Source organism: Pseudorasbora parva, chromosome 4 (genome assembly GCF_024679245.1).
Source record: "Pseudorasbora parva isolate DD20220531a chromosome 4, ASM2467924v1, whole genome shotgun sequence".
NCBI lineage: Eukaryota > Metazoa > Chordata > Actinopteri > Cypriniformes > Gobionidae > Pseudorasbora > Pseudorasbora parva.
In genome coordinates this window covers 28,589,081-28,612,175 of record NC_090175.1, presented here as the reverse complement: position 1 = coordinate 28,612,175, position 23,095 = coordinate 28,589,081, and the positions used below count along the sequence as shown (strand labels likewise).

The 23,095-nt window shown below is 36.9% G+C and overlaps 1 protein-coding gene across 2 annotated transcripts in view; it reads right to left on the bottom strand.

Annotated features, from left to right (window-relative positions):
• The window catches only part of kcnq5b (potassium voltage-gated channel, KQT-like subfamily, member 5b), a 186,296-nt gene that overhangs the window by 27,402 nt on the left and 135,799 nt on the right, over positions 1-23,095 (bottom strand). For both annotated transcript variants that reach the window (XM_067441470.1, XM_067441469.1), the window contains exons 2-3: positions 6,386-6,476; positions 2,303-2,429 (exon numbers count right to left, since the gene is read on the bottom strand). In XM_067441470.1, the coding sequence (XP_067297571.1) occupies positions 2,303-2,429; positions 6,386-6,476 (218 nt within the window). The remainder of the gene's footprint in view (positions 1-2,302; positions 2,430-6,385; positions 6,477-23,095) is intronic.

The window sequence follows — 23,095 nt, the reverse complement described above, 5'->3', positions numbered from 1 at the left end:
CCTGTTAACTCAAAGTTTCACATGAAATGAATGCCCAAAAAGGTCAACCATTACTCAGATTATCTCTATATTTGTCTTTAAAAATGTTTTTGTTTTAAGTGGTTGCTCTGCAGTGTTTAACACATTTTAGTGGTTCCATGGTTGTAAGTGTACTAGCAAGAGAAAACTATCCCACTGTCAAAATTATTGCAGTACAGGGAAACTATATTCACTATAAATAACCAGAATTCCCACCTAAATATTCACTATAATATTTATTAAATATTCATTCCAAGCTGTCAAGAATGAGCAAGTGTAAATGTACAGACATAAAGACATTTGGTAGGGTTCACAATATATTAACAAAAGAAAAATAGGGAGCAGAATGAAACACAATTCAATGGTCTGCACAAACAGACACATTATTCTCATTATTCATGATGTTCATTGGTTTCATCGTTCCCCATTTAGAGCGCTAGGGCCAGGGCTAAGTGTTAGCACTGAAGAACATACACCACAAGCACCTACACACACTTAAACAATGTAAAACCTCATTAATAGTAAAGCCAGTATTAATGAGCTCACACTGTGTAACAAAAGTCTGGAGAACATTAGACAGGCTGAGGGATCACTGAATGAGCTGCTGAAGTGGATTTGTTGGGTTTTGGCAGTCACGACTAGAGGATGTTGACTAAACGGTTTTAGGTCAAGGGCTAAGTACAGTAATATTATTTAAAAGGCTTGAGATAGTTCCTTACTGGTGATCAGCTATGAGGCGGTTGCCTTGGTTACTGAGTAATGAACATGGTTTGTGTCATCTTGGAAGGATGAAAGTTACTAAATAGAGGCAATGCATTTGTAATGGTGGCTGGCATTAATAGCGTTAAAGGTGCACTATATAGTATTTTTGCAATAAAATATCCGAAAGACACCAGGCCAGTGTTATATATTTTGTTCAGTTGACTTACAATATCCCAAATGTTTCCAACTATTTGTAAATTGTGAGAAAATTGCTATTTTAACCAATGGCCCGGGACATTTCAGCATAGTGTCTGAGGGAGTCGCCTGTTAATTGCGTCAAATCTGCGTTACCCTCAGTTTCCGGTTTTATTTTGCAGAAGCGCTTTTCTGTTCGCAGTGTGAACAAGTGTTACAGCAGCCACCGAGCGAACGCACAGAGTAACGTTATAACATCATTTTAGACACACTTAAATGTATCTAATATAATAAAATGAGCTGCATCACCTCATACCAATGACCCGAAAAGCGGAAATAGTGCGAGCGCCCGGCGACTGTGTCCCGTCCCGTCATAATAAAAGTCCCATTTCTCGCAAGGCGTGTGTTTGTGTAACAATCGCTCCAGCAGACGTGCTCAGCTCAAACGTGAACATGAACGTGATTTCGGCCCGAGTCCTATCCAAGTTACTTTATCAACAAGGCTGCATTTATTTAATCAAAAACACAGCAAAAAAAATTTTATGTTGTGAAAAATAATTAAAATTTAAATCATTGTTTTCATTGGGTTGTAAAATATAATTTATCCCTGTGATGGCAATGTGTCACATGATCCTTTTTTAATGTAATATACTGATTTGGTGCTTATTATAACGATTCAAATAGTTGTTCTGCTTAATATTTTTCTGGAAACCAAGATACTTTTTTCCCCCCCAAGATTCTTCGGTGAATAAAAGGACAGTTTAAAAGGACAGCATTTGTTTGAAATAGCAATCTTTTGAAACAATATCTTTACTATAACTTCAATTTAATGCATCCTTGCTGAATAAATATACATTGTAAAATAAATGAATGTCTCCAATTGAACATTTTCTAGTAAATGATCACATCTATATTTTTCAGTTGGCCAAATTGAATTTCTGTGAATGGATGCAATTTAATTCACTGAAAATCAATTTGACCAACTAAAAAATGTAGGTGTGATAAGTCACTTGAACATTTTCAATTGGAAACCTGATTTTTTTTTTTTTTTACAGTGTATATGATTTAGTAGTGCTCCTTCAACTAACTGACTGAATATATTTAGGTCACCAAATATTTGCCTTTCATCTGCACTGTCAACCCAAAACCAGTGATGGTGTGTGTGTGTGTGTGTGTGTGTGTGTGTCTGACTGTCTCTCTTTAACATGTACACTCTGCAAAAGCAGGTAAAAAATGGCTTTGAGGAGTAAATACTTTTTTTTTTTTTTTTAGTTTAACTCTTAAAAGTTTGAGGAGTCCAATCACATTATGTCTTCAATTGTTTTTTAAATGCGATTTCTGTCAAGTTTCACAAGAAACTAGTCTTGTACATTCACTGAAAGCTCACCTACGACACAGAAAGGCTTCCTTGTGAAGCGAAGGCGCCCCTGCCATCCTCTGTATCGGCAACAGCAACCAGCAGACCAGATTCGAATGATGAACTCCAGCCCAAACACAATGATCATGACAAACTCCTAAAAAGACAAAGAAAGACATTTTCAGGTTTGTTTGTGTGTGTGTACTTGTATCATCTGTGGTTGGTTGCTTAAATTATAACACTGTTAAACAAATACATTACAACTACATTACATGCATCAGTCCTGGAAATGCACAATGAGGGAAGAACTTTACATTGTGCACAACAGCAGGTTGGAAAAGACAAAATTGAACTAATTGATATCATTATGCCTTCCCAGCTGATTAAATCACAATACATTAAAACATATTTTTGTATAATAGGTTTTCTAAACTGTTATGTTCAAATATACAAACAATGCATTGTCTAATTAAACATTCATCAATTTACATACATTTACAGAACATAAACCAAAATATTGGATAAAGCCAGGCTAAAAACTTTTGTTTTATTTTGTTAATTCTTTTCATCAAATACTTAATACTCTCAGCAGTCAGAAAAAAAAAAAAAAAAAATAGGAGTTGTATTTTTAGGAAGTTTTTAAGGATAAAAACTTTGGGCTTTTGAAAAGGAGATTTTTGGCAGGCAGAACCCTTTTTTGAGAAATCAGCCTTTAAAGATATATACTATAATTAAAATATATGAAAATAAAAAAACGTAAAGTTAAGTACAATAAAATAAATACTTAAAAGTCTATTTTGGATGATTTCACAGAGCATTCACAGAGCTCACGGCCATTCATAGACCACTATAATCTTGACTGTATATCATGTCTTTCATTTTGATTAAATTAAATAAAATACTTTTCAATTATAGAGGTAGCAGAATAAAATGAATGTTACTATAAAAATAAAATGTTATTGAATAAAATATCTTGCATTTTGAGTGTGCAGCTTTAGCTTCAGAGATCTGACTACAGACCATGAACATATGTTTGGGGTCAGCTGAGTCAATAAAGGAATCAGGTCAATTTGTATGGCCATTATTACCAGAACATAAACCAGCAGACTTCCAGGAACAGAAACTAGCATACCGTGAGCCTTTGATCCAGTGATCCAGCCTCTCACCTGTAGCTGGCTTTTGTCAATGCTTTGTAATCAAATAACCATTGACAATATTTCCTCATGCCTTATTATAGCCAAGGATCAACTTCTGACAAACAATAGTGGGGCATATATTTAATTGCAGTTATACTGTGGTTTTACTGATCTGAATAATGTCTAGGTTATTAATGTAACCTGACGTTACATCAGAATTGATGAATTGGGATTTAGCCTGAGAGCCCATTCACCTTTGAGCGTTATCAAAACAAGAGAGAGAGTGAGATTTGCATCATAAACCACTCCCTATGAACACAGTTATGAAGGCAGCATCCAAACACTCATACATTAAGTTTTAGACAGTGGAGCCTAAACAGTGTCCCGGCCATACAGAGGTGGCAGAGGGATTGTGGTGATGGGACGTAATGTCTCTGTTCACTCCTTCAGGGAACGGGGGTTACATTTGTATCCTAGATGTTCCCCATCTGTCAGTCACATTCAACTTTACAATAAAACAAATTGGGATCCCTAAGTAAAACGCTGCAATCGCTGTGCTTTCCCAGCACTAAGACAGCTAATTCCCCCTCACCTGGTGGTATGAAATAAAGGACTGGGCTTTAAACAGAGAATGTCCATCACTGCTGTTCCTCTTACCCTCTGTAGTGAGAAATAACACCGGGGAAACAGAGACTCTGCCAAGGTAAAGACAGGCTTGCTGACAGGAAAGCCGTACCATGGAAGAATAAAAATATGGGATTACCCATATAAAGGGGAATCACAAAATATGGGCACCTAGTCTTGCACAGGAGCTGCCCTAAAAGCCATACACACAAGTGCTAGAAATAGTGTCAGACACCTCTGCCACATCTGACTGCCAAAGGGTGCTGAAGGAACTACATCTAGGAATGTCCTCAGAATGGAATGGAGCTGCAAATGAGACACAGAGTCAGTCCCCTCACTTATTAGCTGTTTGTAGCCAACGGGAGTAGACAGGCTATACTCAATGATGGTAGAATCTCACAAATATGTTAGGTGTCACCCAGCCCGCAGCTCTACAGATGTCTGCCAGCGAGGTGCTGTGCAGCAATTAGCTGAAGGAGGCAACACTTCAAGTGGAGTGAGTCCTCACCCCCAGGGGGGATGGCTCGCCTCGGTCTGGTACACCAAGATGACGGTATCCACTATTCAATGGGCCAAGCTCTACTTAGAGACAGCCAGGGCAGAAGTTCAGTACTGAGAACTAAGTCCGGATGGGCCAGTAAGGTGCAACCATCAAGACCTGCTCCTAGTCCTCCTTGACCTTGCAGAGTCGGTGTAGCAGGCTACTGGGGGAAAAGCGTACTTGTGTTGGCCCCAGGGCTGGCTGTGTGCCAGTTCATCCATGCCGACGGTCCCCTTGGTCAGAGAGTAAAACAACTGGCAGTGGGACTGTCCGGAGAGACAAACAGGTCAAAATGTGCAGGCCCAAAACGTCTCCAAATCAGTAACACATGGTGGTGGAGTATCCATTCTCCTGGAAGCGTGAGCTGACGGCGGAACAGTTGAGTTTGCCCGGTGTAGCACTTACCTGGCTCTATGATTCCCATGAAGGAGTGGCTGGAGGAATGTGAGGAGGTGTTGCATCCTCAAATCGCATACTTCTGTCTGCTGGTGAAATAAGTTATTGAGAGTGGCAAGGCATTGCATTGCTCACTTTACAATTGCATCTCTCGCAACTCAGAGTTCGAGGAAGCTATTCTTTTTTATTGAGAATTTGAGTAATGTAGGCCGTGGGGTTAGCAGTGGAACATAAATTAACTCTTTTGAGGAAACAGAAAAAAAGATTCTTCACCTGGCCCTGCTGACGCCGAAGAGGCCAATTTGCAGCATTGAGAAAGTGCACTTCATTGACATTTCACACCTCAGCAAGGTTTAGGCAGAGATGTCGCTTCTGGACCACCAAGGTGAACATCACCTGCGCCATGATTTTTTCATCACCCGGAGGGCGAGGTCAGTCGCAGTGCGCAGGTCCTGCATCAACCCTGGCTCAGAACTACCCTCACGCATTATGAGTACTTTTGCCTGATGGACTTGCAGGGTGGCCATCGCATGCAGGGTGGAGGTGGCTTGTGCAGGGTGGAGGTGGCTTGTCCAGCAGCACAGTAAACCTTAGCAGCAAGCGCTTCTGTTGTCTCACAGGCCCTGGATGGGAGTTGCAGATGACCTAACCAGGTGGCAACATTTTGTGGACATAAATGCACCACAACTGCAAACTCCACCTGGGGAATCCCCACAAACCCCCTGACCACCCCACCATTGAAGGTGGTAAGAAAACTTTTGAGGCCTTTTGGCACACTTTTGCCTCCATACTGGTACTAATATGCTTCCATACTGCCAAGGTTTTTCATGCACCTCTGGGAAGAAAGGCATGAGGACGGGGAAGTGAGTCAGAGCGAGCAGCGATGAGGACCGCACAATGAGAATCATTACAGAAACGCTCGGCTCTGAAGTGAAAGCTTAATGTAGGAGTGTTTGCATGGTGCCTTTATATCCGTGTATATGTGGATTGGTTCGCAATGCAAATCTCACTCACCAATGTCCATTGGCTAGCTTTGTTACAACTCTAAAGTGATTGGGCTTTCAGGCGAGATCACATTTCGTCAGTTCTGATGTAAAGCTGAACATGACTGACTGATAGGGAATAATATAACCTGTGCTATATTGTACTATTAACATACTACATTTAATATAAGTATATGTAGAAACATCATTTGGTGGATGGCAGAGAAAAATTCTGCATGTATAGAGAAGATTTTAAAATGGGCACTATAAAAGCTGAATTTTTAGATTTTATTGCATGCTGTGACAGATTAAACAAAGCTCAAAACATAAAAAAATTACTGCCGGTATTGTAGATAACACAAAGTTCATAACATTTTCTTGTTTTCATGCTTCATTTTGTTTGATTTATGTTTGACACTAGTTAAACTCTTACCAATATCAGGAGAGATTCAGAGGCCATATCCTGGTGAATTGGAATGGTAGAGAGGACAGAAAGCACCAAGCAGCCAAAAACCAGGATAAACCTATAAAAAAAAGACAAGACAAGAAAAAGACAAAACATTTTATTGAAAGAGTTAATGTATTTTATGTTTTTTGCCTTTAAGATTCAACATTAAAATTAAATTCACATTGATAAAATATATAACTTTCTTCAAATTACTTATCTGATTGTCATAGCTCTGTTAAGACACTAAGCAGAAACCCTTCTGCAAATATTTCATACGCTCTAAGTACCATAACCTTAATTTCCCATCATCAATATGAAATATGGCATGAGGGAACCGCTGTTCAGAGAATAACTGTGCTAGGAGATTTGCATTATTGACCCCTTCATATAAGGGGTGGGAGACATCTGTATTTGATCATTGGACTCCTACGTCAGCTGCCTGATCTCTCTCTCTCCCTCTCTTACATTAGCTTTATCCTTCCTGCTCCATCTAGTCTGGTTCCCACTGTCTCTTTTTTTCAATTACTTTGTCCTTTTCCCTGCAAATTCTCATTCTTGCTGCTGCTCTCCAACATATTGTAGATACTGAAAATGAGGAGACATTGAGAAATTTATGAACAAAGAATAAATAAATAAAATTAATGAAACTTTTATCAAAATTAAGAATTATTATAAAAGTATCCTGAAGTATATTATAAAATCAATAAATAAGCAACAAACCTTCATAAAAAATGTTTTTCTTTTAGTCAGTTTTGTCAAGCTACATTCACAGTAAGATATAGTGTTAGGTTACATCAATGTGAACATTGTACTAGCATTTTCAGTAGGCTGAAGTCACAAATACATACGTAATAAAAGGATCGATAAGACCAATGACTCAAAACTTTGATAAAACTCAACTTTTAAAACCCAGTATGAAGAAACAGCGGACATCAACAGAGCTTCACAGCCTGAAGGCATATGAAACACATTCCTATGACCAAATACAAGTGGACAGAACTGAATAGATCAGAGAAAATACAACCTTGACTGACCCCTTGAATGAGATGAGCGGTATTTGCTGCAGTGTACAGTTATCAAAGAGCTTTGCACCCAACCGCATCGATGGGACAATCATTATTCCTACGGAATAAACTACCACCCTCTTTTCTGTACTTTCATGTTTCTATAAAAACAGCTTTACTTTGCAAAAATATAATTAGAGCTAATTAAGCACCATCTTCATCAGATGTGTTTACATTATTTTTTTTTAAGACAGAAAATTGGAGCTAAGCATTGCTTCTTTCGAGTGGCGCCATGTGGTTAAGCTGGATTTTGTCTGAATTTACCCAAGTAAACTAGAAGAGGCTGTAATTTAAGACTGTATGAGAAGGGGCTTATAAAACAGAGGTTAAAGGCTTCATCCAGCGTCGGTGCAGCGTTTGTGTGAAAGCAGTGGGCGTTATGGGGCGCCTCACCCTTCGACCCCTCCACTCGGAAACAGCGGCCAAGCTCCACTACAGAGAACACAGGGCAGAGGGCAGAGGGCAGGGGCAGTGTTTTCCATAGGCTGTCATATGGCAATGTCATTCCTGCATGTCTGGATTTGCTTGCATCTCCAGTCCTTCCTGAACAATATAATTAAGCAATGTCTCAGGAGAGTGCTGTATTTATGAATATCAGTACAGCTGTAATTCGGCCGTAGGCACAACTCATGCTAATATTCTGTGAAACAGCATGACTGAAAGTAAAAAATTGCTTTTATACCAATTTTATTATTAACTAAATCTATTAAAAATTGTACATTGAAATATAACTTTTAAGTGAAGTTTTATTAACTAATTTCGGGAGGAGCACATTCAGATAATTAAACCAATTAAACAACGGAGCCGTCAGCTTACCAAACCTAATTAACAAGTGGAGCACGTCAGATAATTAAACCTAATTAAACACAAGTGGAGCATGGTAAGCTAATCAATCTAATCAACGACAAGAGGTGTACATATACAACAGATTTACCTTCTCTCGTTGACCATTTTTATTCTAGCATCCCTCCACCACCCCATCTCCTCACTTTAATTTAATAAACTCTCGGGAGTGGTGGTGGTGGGAGGGGGGATTCTGAGCCTGGAGCCCTCCCCTGGACAGCACGCCTAATACGCATTATCTTTATTTAATTTGATGTAAGTGTGAACTCGTGAAATACAATGAAAAACCATAAAACGTTGCCTTGGCAACCAACTGAAATAAAATGAGTGGATTTACACATTTTTAAGCGGATTTACGAAATTATCAGGGTTGCCAACTCTCACGCATCTGGCGTGATACTCACGCTTTCAGGCTCTGTCTCACGCTCTCACTCCGCCCAACTCAATCTCACGCCAAATTGCCAAGCCTGCTTTTGATATTAAACAAAGCTATAAGCTTTAATTTTTTTAAATGTGTTTTCATGAAATTCAAACAATAAATAGCGTTTTGGCGCTAATGTGGCACAATGTTAAAGCCAGAGGCGTTGAAAAGCGGAGTTGCATGCTCTTGTCTCCCTGCGGCGCGCGCTGGTCACGTGGCCCATGAGCGCTCAATATTTCTAGCGCTGTGCCAATGCATTAAAATGGCTTAAGCGGATACACAACAGTTTCACCATATAGATGTTTGCTGCAAGTTTTGGTAAACAGTACAGCATAGTGTTAGTGTTTATTGATTATTAAGTCAGCCATATTTACAGGATCGTTTTATTATGGAGAGTGATAGAGATTCAACATTGTTAACATTAATGTTATTCTTGTATTTAGCCCTCAGGTATTCCTTACTAATAGGTCACACTCATACTCATTAAATTATATTTATTGAATATTTTGAGAAGATCTTTTGGTACTAAATACTATTTGTCCAACAATTATTGTCAATAAATGACCACTTAAAATATTTTTCTTCTAATATTTGTATTTCTTCTAAAATTTATATTGCAATTAGTGTAGTAATTAATATTAAAATAGAGAATTCCAATTCAAAGAGGCAAATTTCGAGTCATTTTGTGGCTCAAAAATATTAATGTTTATTTGTAATGCCATTAGGTGCCTTATGGCTCTTTAATAAATATACATGTATCTAATCTAGTTGCTCAAAAATATATTGCAGTCTTTGCATTCTAATAAATATTTAGATATGATGATCAAACACTAGATTTCTTTAAATGTGAAATTTCAAAACTTAAATAACTTGCATCCTAATCTTTTTAATGAATAATGATACTTATATAAGCAGTCACAAGTGAATATTAAGGAATGGCACATATAATTTGACCCAAGAAATGTTTAAACTAGTGCCAAAACAAACATATTATTATGTATTAATCAAGATCAAAAGCATTACCCCCCTCCCCCCCCCCCCCCCCGCCCCCCAAAAAATCTCACTCCAACCTGAACTTAAAAGTTGGCAACCCTGAATTATTAAAACTAAAACGTATGTAATATGATACCATAATGAAATGTTAAAGTAAAATACCAAAACAATTATAAAAATGAAAAACATAAAATTGACTAAAATTGAAAATATAATAAAAACAAATATCAACATAATTACTAAATAATATAAAAGTACACAAATATATGAAAATAACTAATTTATACACTAGTTAATTAAACAATAAGTTAATACTGAATTGCTTATATTTTGATATTGCCACTGCGGCGCCATTGTGGCGGCAGGCTCAGTGGTTCATGTAGGTTGTCTACAAACCGAAAGGTTGGTGGTTCGATCCCCGGTTCCACCTGACCAAGTGTCGAGGTGTCCTTGAGCAAGACACCTAGCCCCAGCTGCTCCCGACGAGCTGGATGGTGCCTTACATCACTGACATCGCCGTCGGTATGAATGGGTGAATGTGAGGCAAAAATGTAAAGCGCTTTGGATTGCCATAGGGTCTGTTAAAAGCGCTATATGAATGCAGTCCAGTCCATTGTGCCATCATACAGTAAGGTGGTGTTTTCCGTTCCTAAAGGAATCTTTGCTTTTTAGCTAATTATTTTCCTGTTACAATTGTGAAACTGCTTTGAAACAATCTGCATTGTAAAAAGCGCTATGTAAGGTGACTTGACTTAAATGATTTAGTGACTCTCTCATAAAGACAGTTACTTGTTTAGTTTATATATATAAATAAATGAAATTGCAACAATTGCTGAGTGACTTTTGCAACAACCACATATCGTTGAAATGAAGTAGCGGAGAAAGTAGACTGCAATAGACATTACAATTATCTGTCAACCAGCCAGCTCCTGCTGTTCTTTAGGGCTCTAGTATTTAGAGAGCTCTTCTACTCTTCTGCCTCTTGTCAGCTCACTCAGACAGGACTATTTCTGTGCAGTTCCCAGGGCTACATGTTCCACTTTTTCTTAGAGGAAAAAGGGTAAAAGAATAAGTACATGAAACTGAAGTTAGCACCCCTCATCAATCATCTGTTAGCCCTAGGTAATTACTCCACCCTTGTCTCCTACCTTGTTCTTTTGTACCTGCATGTCATTTCCTGCCCTGGTGGGTGGCAGTTGGTGTCTGTAGAGTGTCACAGCCTTTGATGTTGAAAGAGAGGGTCTTAACATTTACATGCAGACCATAGCAAACACACACTTTCTCTCTCTGAAGTGGCACTTAATAGGCATCATTTTGCATAATCAAATTGATTTGTTTTGAAGGTGAGGGCCAGGGACGAGTGACTAATGAACCAAATGTCCCTCTCTAAAACAGATATGTATCACGCTATATCATTGTTTCTTATTTGATGTTCAAGACAGCAGATGGAAGACTGAAATCATATTTCTCTTCATCCCTGTCATTATAATTTATATCACTAAACATGTACACACAATTATATGGTAACAATTTTCAATAAAGTCCCTTTAGTCAACATTAGTTCATGTTTTAAATGACGAACTAAACATGAGCAATACATTTGTGTTCTGTATTTGTTCATCTTTGTTACATTAGTTAACCCAGCTGTTCATTATTTATTCATGTTAGTTCTCAGTGCATTAACTAATGTTAACAAATGCAACCTTTGATTTCAATAATGTATTAGTACATTTTGAAAGGAACCAGAGTAATAAATACTGTAGAAGTTCAGTTTTAGTTTTTTAACTAATGTAGTTAAACAATGAAACCTTATTGTAAATTAAAAGCAAGTCTCATTTCTATGCCTTTTTTAAGCAAGTAGAAAACAGGCAATGTAGTAGTAAACACAAGGTGCTGTAAAAAGTGAAAGAAATTTGTCTACATCTCTTAAAATCACATAAAATAATATGCAGTGCAGGGGAAAGGATAGACAAATCTGGTATTTTCGCAAAGCTATTTTATTCACTGATGTGCTGTCTGGCAGTCTAGGCGCATGTGTGAGGCTCACTGGATCACCCAGCAACAGAAAAGCAATCCTGCAAACACTGCTGAGCTGTCCAAGGTCCTGCACACAATTATAAAAAATGCACAGAAGGTCTGTAACGAATCTAACACACAGGGGATGATCACTAAAATCTGCTGTGTTGGCCCGAAGTGAGAGAAATAGAGGTGATATTGTATTTAACTGCCATGTACCAGTAAAACAAAATGCATAGTTCATTCATGAAACTCTTCCAAGCAGCTAATTAGTACTCCTAAAGCCGGCACAGTGGCCAATCAATGTTTTTTCACCCATCTACGTAAATGTTTATATCCTGATCAGACTCAACCCAGTCCTAGCTCCCCGTCTTCCCCAGCACCGCCTGCCTAAATCTGCTATAGGCGGTTCTTTATATACTTTCCCTGCAGCAGCATGTATCATCTTGCCTGTAATTATTCGCCTTTCATATTCAACTTACAGAAAAAGCGTAACGCCTCGCGCAGTTCAAAATGCTTTCGGTACTTCTGACGAGAGTAACTGGGGTGTAATGTCGTCAGACGTAGTGTAAGCATTTTGAACTGTGTCGCTTTTCCCCTTACTTTTTTTCGGAAGTTGAATGCGGAAGGCGATTGGCCGGAAGCTAGATCATTTACTTTAGGCCTATAAAGTTTTAAATATGGATATTTTTTCTGACTCAAACGCATCGATTTGCTTCAAAATGGCTTTATTAACGAAGCCGTGTGGAGCTGTTTCATCATATAACTTTTATGGACTTAAAAAAACAGAGCAACATTCACTGCCATTATAAAGCTTGAAAAGCCAGAATATTTTTTTTTTATATGACTCTGATTGTGTTAATCTGAAAAAAGAATGTTATATACACCTACACTGTAAAAAATTATTTTGAAAAAAAGTTACCTGGTTGCCATAAAATTTTGAGTTCATTGTAATTAAAATTTTGAATACAATGAACATTTTTTGAGATTCGACAACCTTTATTAAAATATTATTAAAAGATTTTGTAAGCATATTAAGTAATTGTGTGTTTTATTTCTGGTGACGCAGTGAAACATGCTAAATAGTGCTATTTTCATGATTTATTAAATTGTTTATGTGGTTCAGATACAATAATACTTTGAGTTTCTATTTATTAAACAAATTTCCTTCATTGTATCAACTCAAATTTTTAATTTCAATAAACTCAAAATTTTAAGGCAACCAGGTTACTTACTTTTTTAGGTTAAACCAACAAAAAATAACATTTTTTTACAGTGTAGGATGACCAGATGGTGAGTAAATCATAGGTTAATTTTCATTTTTGGGTGAACTAACCCTTTAACGCAGTACATTAGCTGCTTACATACATTTATTGTGAAAGTGGCTTATGCAAATCCTTTTTAATTGAAAATGTTCTTCTGCAGGTTTATACATTTTGTATAGCCAATTTACATTTGGAAACAATAGGCTGTATTTATGTCACCCTTACTATTTATCTAACATTTTAATTTTTTATTTATACAAATATGGGTTTTAGGAAGGGGGTCCCTCATAAATGGTTCATCATATTTTGGGGTCCTTGACATTTAAAAAAAAACCTTCCTTGGGGGATCAGAGCACTGCCTCAAAATTATTTTAGCCAAAAATGTTTAAAATAAGCTTATCTATGGACATATTTACTATAACCATTACTAATTTACTAATTAATTAATCTTAAAACCTACAGACTAAATTAAAATATGTTTAAAAGCTTAGATGGTATCTCTGTGTCAGAGACAGAAGGACTGCCCTAACATAAACAAGACATAGATGAGTGCATATAGGGAGGGACTGTATGTCATTCTTTTCAAAAACAAAACTATATATACGATGCCAGATGTCCTTTAAAGCAAGTGCATAATCTGTTTGTACAGTTGTGACATTTAGCTAACATTATTCTATTCTATGAGGTTTCATTTCCAAGCAACAAAACAAACAATAACAACATAACCCACCAATTAGTCTGTAAACAGTCTCTCTTTAGACTCATATGTCTACAATTCCCTTTTCAACCATGTCTTTACTTCATTCTCTGACTAAACCATGCTAGCAGTAACAGGCTGTCATCAGCCCCTCTTGCCATGTGAACCACACTGCTGGCATGTCATTGGCTCCTTGTCAGCATTACAGCGACTGCTGCGCTGATGGTTTTCTCCTACTGAGAAAACACTTCTCTCTTCTCTTAATATTCTGTCTGAAGAAACGTATTTACAGTGTACTGGAAAGATTGTTGAAGACATCACAGATGGACAATCAATGCAGGGAATGTTCTAGCGCACATCCAGCCCAACTAACACTTAATCTCACAAGAAATATGCTCTTAGCATTCATTTGTCAGTATTACATAACCAGAAGTTCATCCACCGAGAAACTAATAATTTAGAATAATTCTTTACAGCTCAAATAATGAATAAGATTTTACTGAATAAATCATGTGCTTAAACAAAAAGAGCAAAAAGAGACTAGGATGTTTATTGCAACTGTACGTGCCTTTCTGTAACTGTGATTTTTTTTTTTAAATGCCACAAATGCTGTCAATAAAGCTTAACTTGTATTAAATTCAAAGCATTATACTTCTCATAAATACTTATCTTATAGTTTAAACAGGATATTTTTAACATTGCAGTACAGTCCCCCCAAAAAAAGAGTATTTTTACAACTCTTAAGTGTACAGTTAGCATGCAAGGGACAGAAAAAGAGAAAGTCAAAGTCTATTATGAATACTACCATTGATAACCGTCCACTGTTATATATCTCCCATGAGAGGGAGTCACGGGGTGTCTGGGTATATTTTTCCATCAACTAATGGCTGATAAAAGTGAAGAGATGAAAGTGTTGCTTACCCTTTGATGACAACAACTCCAGATACAATTGATTATTAGCATACAGCACTAGACTAAGTTTCAGTAGACTGCACATGTAAAAGTAAAAGGACTTGCACCAAAACAGAAAGATAGTTTAGCAAGTCTGTGTTTATAGATTTTAGCGTTTAGCAGTGTTTTTCTTATATCATGTTTTCATATTGGTCACTGTTTGATTGGCAAGAAATGATTAATGTCCTTGGGTTAAAGACTGGGTTAGATTCTGATTCCATCCAGTTGGAGGATATCAAACATGTTATGAGCCAATTTTAGAACACGCTGTTTTCATTTGTCATGCGAGGCGAATCTTTCTGCATGAGTGAGTTCAGAAGGATGTAAAAAAGTGGGTGATCTTTAGTTGTTTAGTGTATGATTCCTAAGTAACTTTTAAGTGTCTAATACCTCTTTTTACATTTTACTATTCATGTAGTTTATTTCAGCCTTTGCTCACCGCTAGTGTGCATATGTCTGTTGCAAATGCTTTTTGATAATTTAAACAGGTACTTCAGCGCTGGGAAGATGAATCTGTACTTGAACTGGGTCATCAATGTAGTAGAAATGTACAATTATTTTTGAATTTGGTGCCTTCTAGACTGAGAAAAGACAGACAATTTATTTTTGTCTCATGGGGATGAAAGACTACAATTCCAAGAAAGCTTCTGTCCCCGGTGAGGCCATTCCCAAAGCCACCAACTTGACTACTGTGACTGAGATGGAGAAGACACTACAATTCAAAACTGAATGTGTCTGTTCAATATAATGAGTGAGTCACCGCGTGAGTATCACAGCACTGAGCACTAACTGCAGGAGTCAGATAAATGAGCTGATGAGCTCTCATGATGAGAGCTGAGGTAATCGCGACTACACTCGTGGCATACATTCACAATGCGAGTTCAGTCTGGCACGTTTCAGTTCGTGCCTTTGTAAGCTTAACTTTCATAGGAATTAATTTGAGAAGTTAAAAGACTTACATTGCTCACCATAGCTCCGTTTAAATGAGTGCCTGTAGCTGAGCTGAGCTCTGAGTGTGATCTCCACCCCCCATGCGCGGGTTCAAAACATGCGGAAATGGCTCCCTCTGCTGGCTGTAGTCTTTAGCCTTCGGCCAAACATTCCTCCTACGATGCAAATATCATCAATTTGCATCATAGGAGGAATTTTTCCAGAAATAAAATGCATAAATCTCTTGTCTCAGGGGGATATGAGGGGGGAAGCACAATCATTTGAATAAACTCCAGGATTTCTACTGATACAAAGCCATATGCTAATCGCTGAAGTAACCCTTTAATTAACAACAGAAAACTGAGCCAGGTGTTTGTGTGGGTATAGTCACGTGCCTGCATGTTTATTTGTAAAAACTATGACAGATGTGTTATACAAAAATCACTTTATTCATTTTATGAGGACTTACTGCAAATTTGTGTGATGCCTAATATAAAAGTCAAGTGATGCCTGACTTCAGGGTCAAAGCTCTGGGGAGCTATTTAGCTATACAGTTAGTTTCATGAAGACAAATAATGATGAGCAGTGAGAGAACTGTTATGAACTGCAGACAACTATGGCCTTTCGTGGTCTTACAAAAATGATTAGTTTAGTTTAGTTTATTTATAACAAGTTTAGTTTATTTATATAGCACATTTAAACAAAGCAAACATGGCTGACCAAAGTGCTGAACAATACACAAGTTACTGTTACACCATTAAGTTACTCCATTAAGTGCTCAATTGCAAGACCACCTGAAAACTGCTTCTTTAAGGAAAGATATTAACTTAAATAATGAAGGAAGTTATGCATTGTTAAACAAACTATTCAATTTTTTTTAAAACCCATTCACTGGTTATTGGAAAAACTTGCTTTTGGCAACATTTCTGCAAAACGATATTATGGTGCTTGAAAGTTTTGTGACAGTTTCAGGAACAAAAGGTGAGTTTGGCTTAATGAGAAACAGATGAACATGAATATGGCAACATTTCATTACATTGGTTGAACGTGATGCGGCAGTTGTAATTAAAATGCCCAGTGTGTCCAATTAATGCTTTATTGCATTTGAAAATAATGTACCAGGCAGCTACACTAAACCCTACCCTAAACCTATCCGATAGTGTTAAGAACAGCAAATGTGAGATTATAATGCATTTGCTGAAGAACCCAAGGTATTTTAGCTTGCTTCTACAAGTATAACTCATGTGTCACAGGACTTGAATCCAAACACCCTTCATCACTAGTGCAACACTATACCAGATAAGCTAGCTAGAGGGTTCACTACAAGCTACCTAGAGAGTTTACTCATAAAAAATCTAGGGGTGCCAACATTATATATATATAATGTCACACTAGTAAACGGGCAAAGTCTTGGTTCCAAACCAACAAAATTAATGTTATGGAGTGGCCAGCCCAATCTCCAGACCTTAATCCAATTGAGAACTTGTGGGGTGATATCAAAAATGCTGTTTCTGAAGCAAAACCAAGAAATGTGAATGAATTGTGGAATGTTGTTAAAGAATCATGGAGTGGAATAACAGCTGAGAGGTGCCACAAGTTGGTTGACTCCATGCCACACAGATGTCAAGCAGTTTTAAAAAACTGTGGTCATACAACTAAATATTAGTTTAGTGATTCACAGGATTGCTAAATCCCAGAAAAAAAAAATGTTTGTACAAAATAGTTTTGAGTTTGTACAGTCAAAGGTAGACACTGCTATTTTTTTTAACACACCCCTTTCAACTAATTGCCCAATTGCACAGCCTTAAGAGCGTGCATATCATGAATGCTGGGTCTTGTTTGTTTTCTGACAATCTACTGAACCTACTGGTAACTTGTTTGCCACGTAGCAATAAAAAATATACTAAAAACCTTGATTATTCTGGGTAGTCACATTGTACTGCTATTATTTTGAACAAGACTGTATATATATATATATATATATATATATATATATATATATATATATATATATATATATATATATTTGAAGCTTATTAAAGCATGTCCCCAACCATTGCTGACAATACGTTTTAGGAGCTTTGCAAAAATTCATGTAGTGAATGAGACTAGTTCGTTTTTTGCATTTTTAAGTTTCAGCCTTTAAAAAGAGGTATCACATGCTTCAAAAGTTCTCCCTTTTTGAAAAAAAAAACCCAACATGACAGATTTTTCATTTGCAAGTCAACTTTTTCTTTTCATAATCCACAACCCGGTTTAAAGGCACCCTTCAATGTGAAGATTTTCAATTAAAACTCAGCTCATGGAATCTGTTTAAGAGGAAGTTTTTCATAGTTTTCCACATTTTCAGAAATGATCACATTAAAACATAAAATTACCTCCTGCTAACTGGCTTCTTTTATCTTAATATAAACTGTTTTTCAGTGATTGAAACTGTGTTTTTTAGCCATGTTGAGAGAACAGCAGCCCTGCAGTTTTTGTGCCTGAAATAAAGCCCTGGCATAGTAATTGAGGAACTGCAGGGGTCCAGATGCTGAGAGGGCTAGAGGATTACTGCAGTGCTTCTTCCACTTCTAAACCAGCTGCTTCAGAATTTAACGACTCACTCTGCACAAATTGTTAAGTATGTGCTGAAATCTTCAAAACGGTTTAAAGAGGTTTATGTTTCCAAATGACTGAATGCCCTACATGGAATAGCTGTCAAAGGCAGAGCCCTTATAAACAATAAAATCTTCTTTATCTTTGTTTATAATATTGATGCTAAATTCCATCCATATCCCAAATTATCACTTCACCTTGCCTTTACATTGCATCACCTACCTTGTATTACCCCATCAACCTCCCACAATCTCGCCTTGTACCACCCCCCCAGCCTACATCTGACAATTAAAGAATAACAGATGGATCGTATGCGTCAACCGTCTAATGATATTTAGCAAGGCAGAACACTAGGAGTGAGAGGAACAGCTGGGTACACCAAACAACATTATAATCCTAGTAAGTGTGTAGAATAACTTCTTTAAATGCTCTGTCATGACAGATTGCTCACAGCCCAATGAGAAGTGTAATTTAGTTAGCAGCAGAAATAAACATGAGACAAGCATGTCTAATTCTTTTTCAAACATACAAAATAAACACATCTGTGCGCTGAAAAAATGTGCTATATATAAAATGACAATTGATGCTATGTTAAAAGGCATTTCAAATGCAGAACATCTTTATTAGCTTTGAAAAGTGGCAATTGTTCTTGCTCTTTTAGGTAATGGACATATACATTGAAACTCTGAGGGTCAAATTAATATATAAGGATCTAAGCTAGAGCTAATATAGCTAATATATGAGGTCACACAATAAATCCACAAAGTCTATTATCGCCTCAAATGTTTGATGAACTGTTTAAGAAAAAGAAAAAAAATCAATACATAATATGAATGTCTCACATCCATCAAACCCTTTAGAAGGTTAATGTGGGTAACACTTTAGAATAATGTTCTGTCATCAATGAATAACGAATCACGTTCAACGTTACGTCGATGACTGACGCAATGAGATCCCATTATGTCAGTCATCGACGTAACGTCTCTGTTCCCCTCCTTTAGAGAATAAGGGTTGTATTATTCATGTCATATTATGAATCTATCTACAGCTGTTCTTAGAAGTTTTTAAGAAGGTATAAAACAAATAGTAGTTACGGATTAGCTAATAGTGAACTACCACGTTTGACTAAGCACTCATTAATGAGAGTTTCTTGTCAGTTAATAGCAGTTTCTGGAATGTTAATAGTTGTAACAGAGCAATGCGATCCACTGATGCGAGTTGTAGTTAAACCCATGTGTAGCAACAGTGTTTTACAGGAAACAATACTCAACTAAAGATGGTGGAAACATGAGGGCTTAAACATACAAAGACTAATGACTAAACAAGATAAACCTGTGAACAATCAACCAATGAACCAATGACAACATAACACACAACCAGGAAATCACATGACTAAAGTGTACCATGTGTACTGTCGAGAACATTTTCATCTAAAATAATGATAATGGCATAATTACGCAGGCACACCTCTTCATAGATCAATAAACTTTTACACTGTAAAAAATATTTAGAAAAAAAGTTACCTGCACTGGAAAAAATTATTTAGAAAAAAAGTTACCTGCACTGGAAAAAATTCTTTAGAAAAAAAGTTACCTGGTTGCCTTAAAATTTTGAGTTCATTGAAATTAAAGTTTTGAGTTAATACAATGAACATTTTTTGAGATATGACAACCTTTATTAAAATATTGTGTGGTTGCCTTAAAATTTTGAGTTCACTGAAATTAAAATGTTGAGTTAATACAATAATACAATGAACATTTTTTGAGATTCGACAACCTTTATTAAAATATTGTTAAAAGATGTTGTAAGCATATTGGGTAATTGTGTGTGTTTTATTTCTGATGATGCAGTGAAACTTATCAAATTTTTTGTGTGGTTCAGATACAATAATATTTTGAGTTTCTATTTATTAAACAAATTTCCTTCATTGTATCAACTCAAAGTTTTAATTTCAATAAACTCACAATTTTAAGGCAACCAGGTTACTTACTTTTTTAAGTTAAACCAACAAAAACTGTTTACAGTGTAAAGACTATTTAACACTGAAAGTGGAAACATTTTAAATATCCACAATAAATGAACAACAACAACCAAAAACAATTAAAAATTAAAGCTGCAAGCAGCATTTAGCGGGGTTCAAGCCTTTAAGGCCTTTAAAGTACATAGGCATTAAAGACATTAAGTTTTATTTAGCAAGATTTTGAACACTAAAATAATAGATGGAAAAGTCCATTTACAGTCAATATAGGCAATTTAACATAGGAAATGCATGGTTCTTATAGCGTTTTAACAGTTATAGCGCCACCTATAGTCCAATCTCTTTAAAACTTTGCATGCTTCATCAGCATGTTATGCCACATATGCCCAACAATTTTCGTGAATTTTTGAGCTTCCCTTTTGAGTTAGCGCCAACTAGTGGCCGATTTCTTTCAAAATTCTTACAGACCTCTAGGACCATGAGTCAAACATGCCCACCGAGTTTCGTTCCGATCGACCTCTGTTAACCCCATCTAATAGGTGCTCAAACTTCATTGGCCGATGGCGGCCATGTTTTTTTAGAAACACCAATGTCCTCATAGACATACATGGTGCCTTGGACCAAGACACTGCCTACCAATTTTCAAGTCAATCGGACTAGTGGTCACGTGGTTATAGCCCTTTTCATGTTTTTTTAACATTATAGCGCCACCAAGTGGTCAATCGTCGCGATTTTTTTATCGAGACCAAAGAATGAGCCCATACACATGTCTACCAAGTTTGGTGAAGATATCTCATTTCCTTCTTGAGTTATAGCCTTTTTAGTAAAATAGGCTCCGCCCACAACATTCTTTTTCCACCCCTTAGCAACCGTGAATCGAAATTTCAACTTTTTCTCAATGAATATTGATATTCAGACTACAGAGAACATTTTGCCACTGGTTTGGTTTTGATCGGTCAAAAATCCAGGGACTAGTTCGCAAAAGTAGTTTTTCAACAAAATTCAAAATGGCGGAAAAATTTTCATGACGGAAATGAAATCGGAGATATACGTTTTGTTCGCCAAGGACTCAGCTTTCCAATGATATAAGACACTTGATTGTGGACCAAAGGGTTTAGGAGTTATGACCCTTTTTGCGCATTTGGTTGCTGTAGCGCCACCTATTGGCCAATCGGGGTCATACTTTCTGAGGTTCTCCCCAAATTGAGGACTACCATCTGACAAAGTTTCAAAGTTCCACGCTTTACGGTTTGGGCTGCACGATGCGTTTTAGCGGAGAATAATAATAATAATAATAATAATTAAAGCTGCAAGCAGCATTTAGCGGGGTTCAAGCCTTTAAGGCCTTTTAAGCACATAGGCATTAAAGACATTAAGTTTTATTTAGCAAGATTTTAAACACTAAAATAATAGATGGAAAAGTCAATTTACAGCCAATATAGGCAATTTACCATAGGAAATGCATGGTTTTTAAAGCTTTTTAACAGTTATAGCGCCATCTATAGTCCGATCTTTGTAAAACTTTGCATGTTTTATCAGCATGATATGCCACATATACCCAACAATTTCCGTGAAGTTTTGAGTTTTCCCTTAGGATTTACAGTCTTTTGAGTGTATTTTGCCACGCCTCTTTTTTAAATGGCACTAGTATAGCCATCCAAATGTAAAAGTTCAATTTTTTTCAATGATTATTGTTCTAGAGAGTCCAGAGAATTATCCTAGACTAGTTTGGTTCCGATCGTGCAAAAAACCAGGGACTAGTTTGCAAAAGTAGGTTTTTAACATAATTACGAAAATTTAATTAATGATTTGATTGACAGCAATGGTTCTAGAGGCAAAGTTGTTCAGTATGAGGAGAACTATCATATGATATGCATATTTTGTGGATGGGTGCCACACCACGTGATAACAGAGCCATAAAACTCGTTAGCGCCAACTAGTGGCCGATTTCTTTCAAAATTCTTACAGACCTCTAGGACCATGAGTCAAACATGTCCACTGAGTTTCATTCCGATCGGCCTCTGTTAACCCCGTCTAATAGGTGCTCAAATTCATTGACCGATGGCGGCCATGTTTTTTGAGATACACCAATGTCCTCATAGACTTATATAGTACCTTGGGCCAAGACACTGCATACCAATTTTCAGGTCAATCGGACTAGCGGCCGTGTGGTTATAGCTATTTTCATGTTTTTTTCACATTATAGCGCCACCAAGTGGTCAGTCGTCACGATTTTTTTATCGAGACCAAAGAATGAGCCCATACACACATGTTCCAAGTTTGGTGAAGATATCTTATTTCATTTTTGAGTTATAGTCTTTTTAGTAAAATAGGCTCCGCCCTGAGCGTCCATTTTGATCCCCTTATCTTTCGTGAATCGAAATTTCAACTTTTTCTCAATGAATGTTGATATTCAGACTACAGACAACATTTTGGCACTGGTTTGGTTCCGATCGGTCAAAAAACCAGGGACTAGTTCGTAAAAGTAGGTTTTCAACAAAATTCAAAATGGCGGAAAATTTTTAATGACGGAAATGAAATCGGAGATATACGTTTTGTTCGCCAAGGACTCAGCTTTCCAATGATATAAGACACTTGAGTGTGGACCAAACGGTTTAGGAGTTATGAGCCATTTTGCGCAATTGATTGCTATAGCGCCACCTATAGGCCAATCTGGCTCATAATTTGATAACCTTTCCTCGATTTTTGTACTACCTATTGACAAAGTTTCAAGTTTCCAGCTCTTACGGTTTGGTCTGCACGATGCGTTTTTCGGCTGAATAATAATAATAATAATTAAAGCTGCGAGCAGCATTTAGCGGGGTTCAAGCCATTTAAGGTCTTTAAGCATTTGACGCCTTTTGCATGAAAGGTTTTTAAGCACTGAATGAATTTGAGAGATATCAGGTGAAATGAAGTGATTAACTGACAAAATGTGA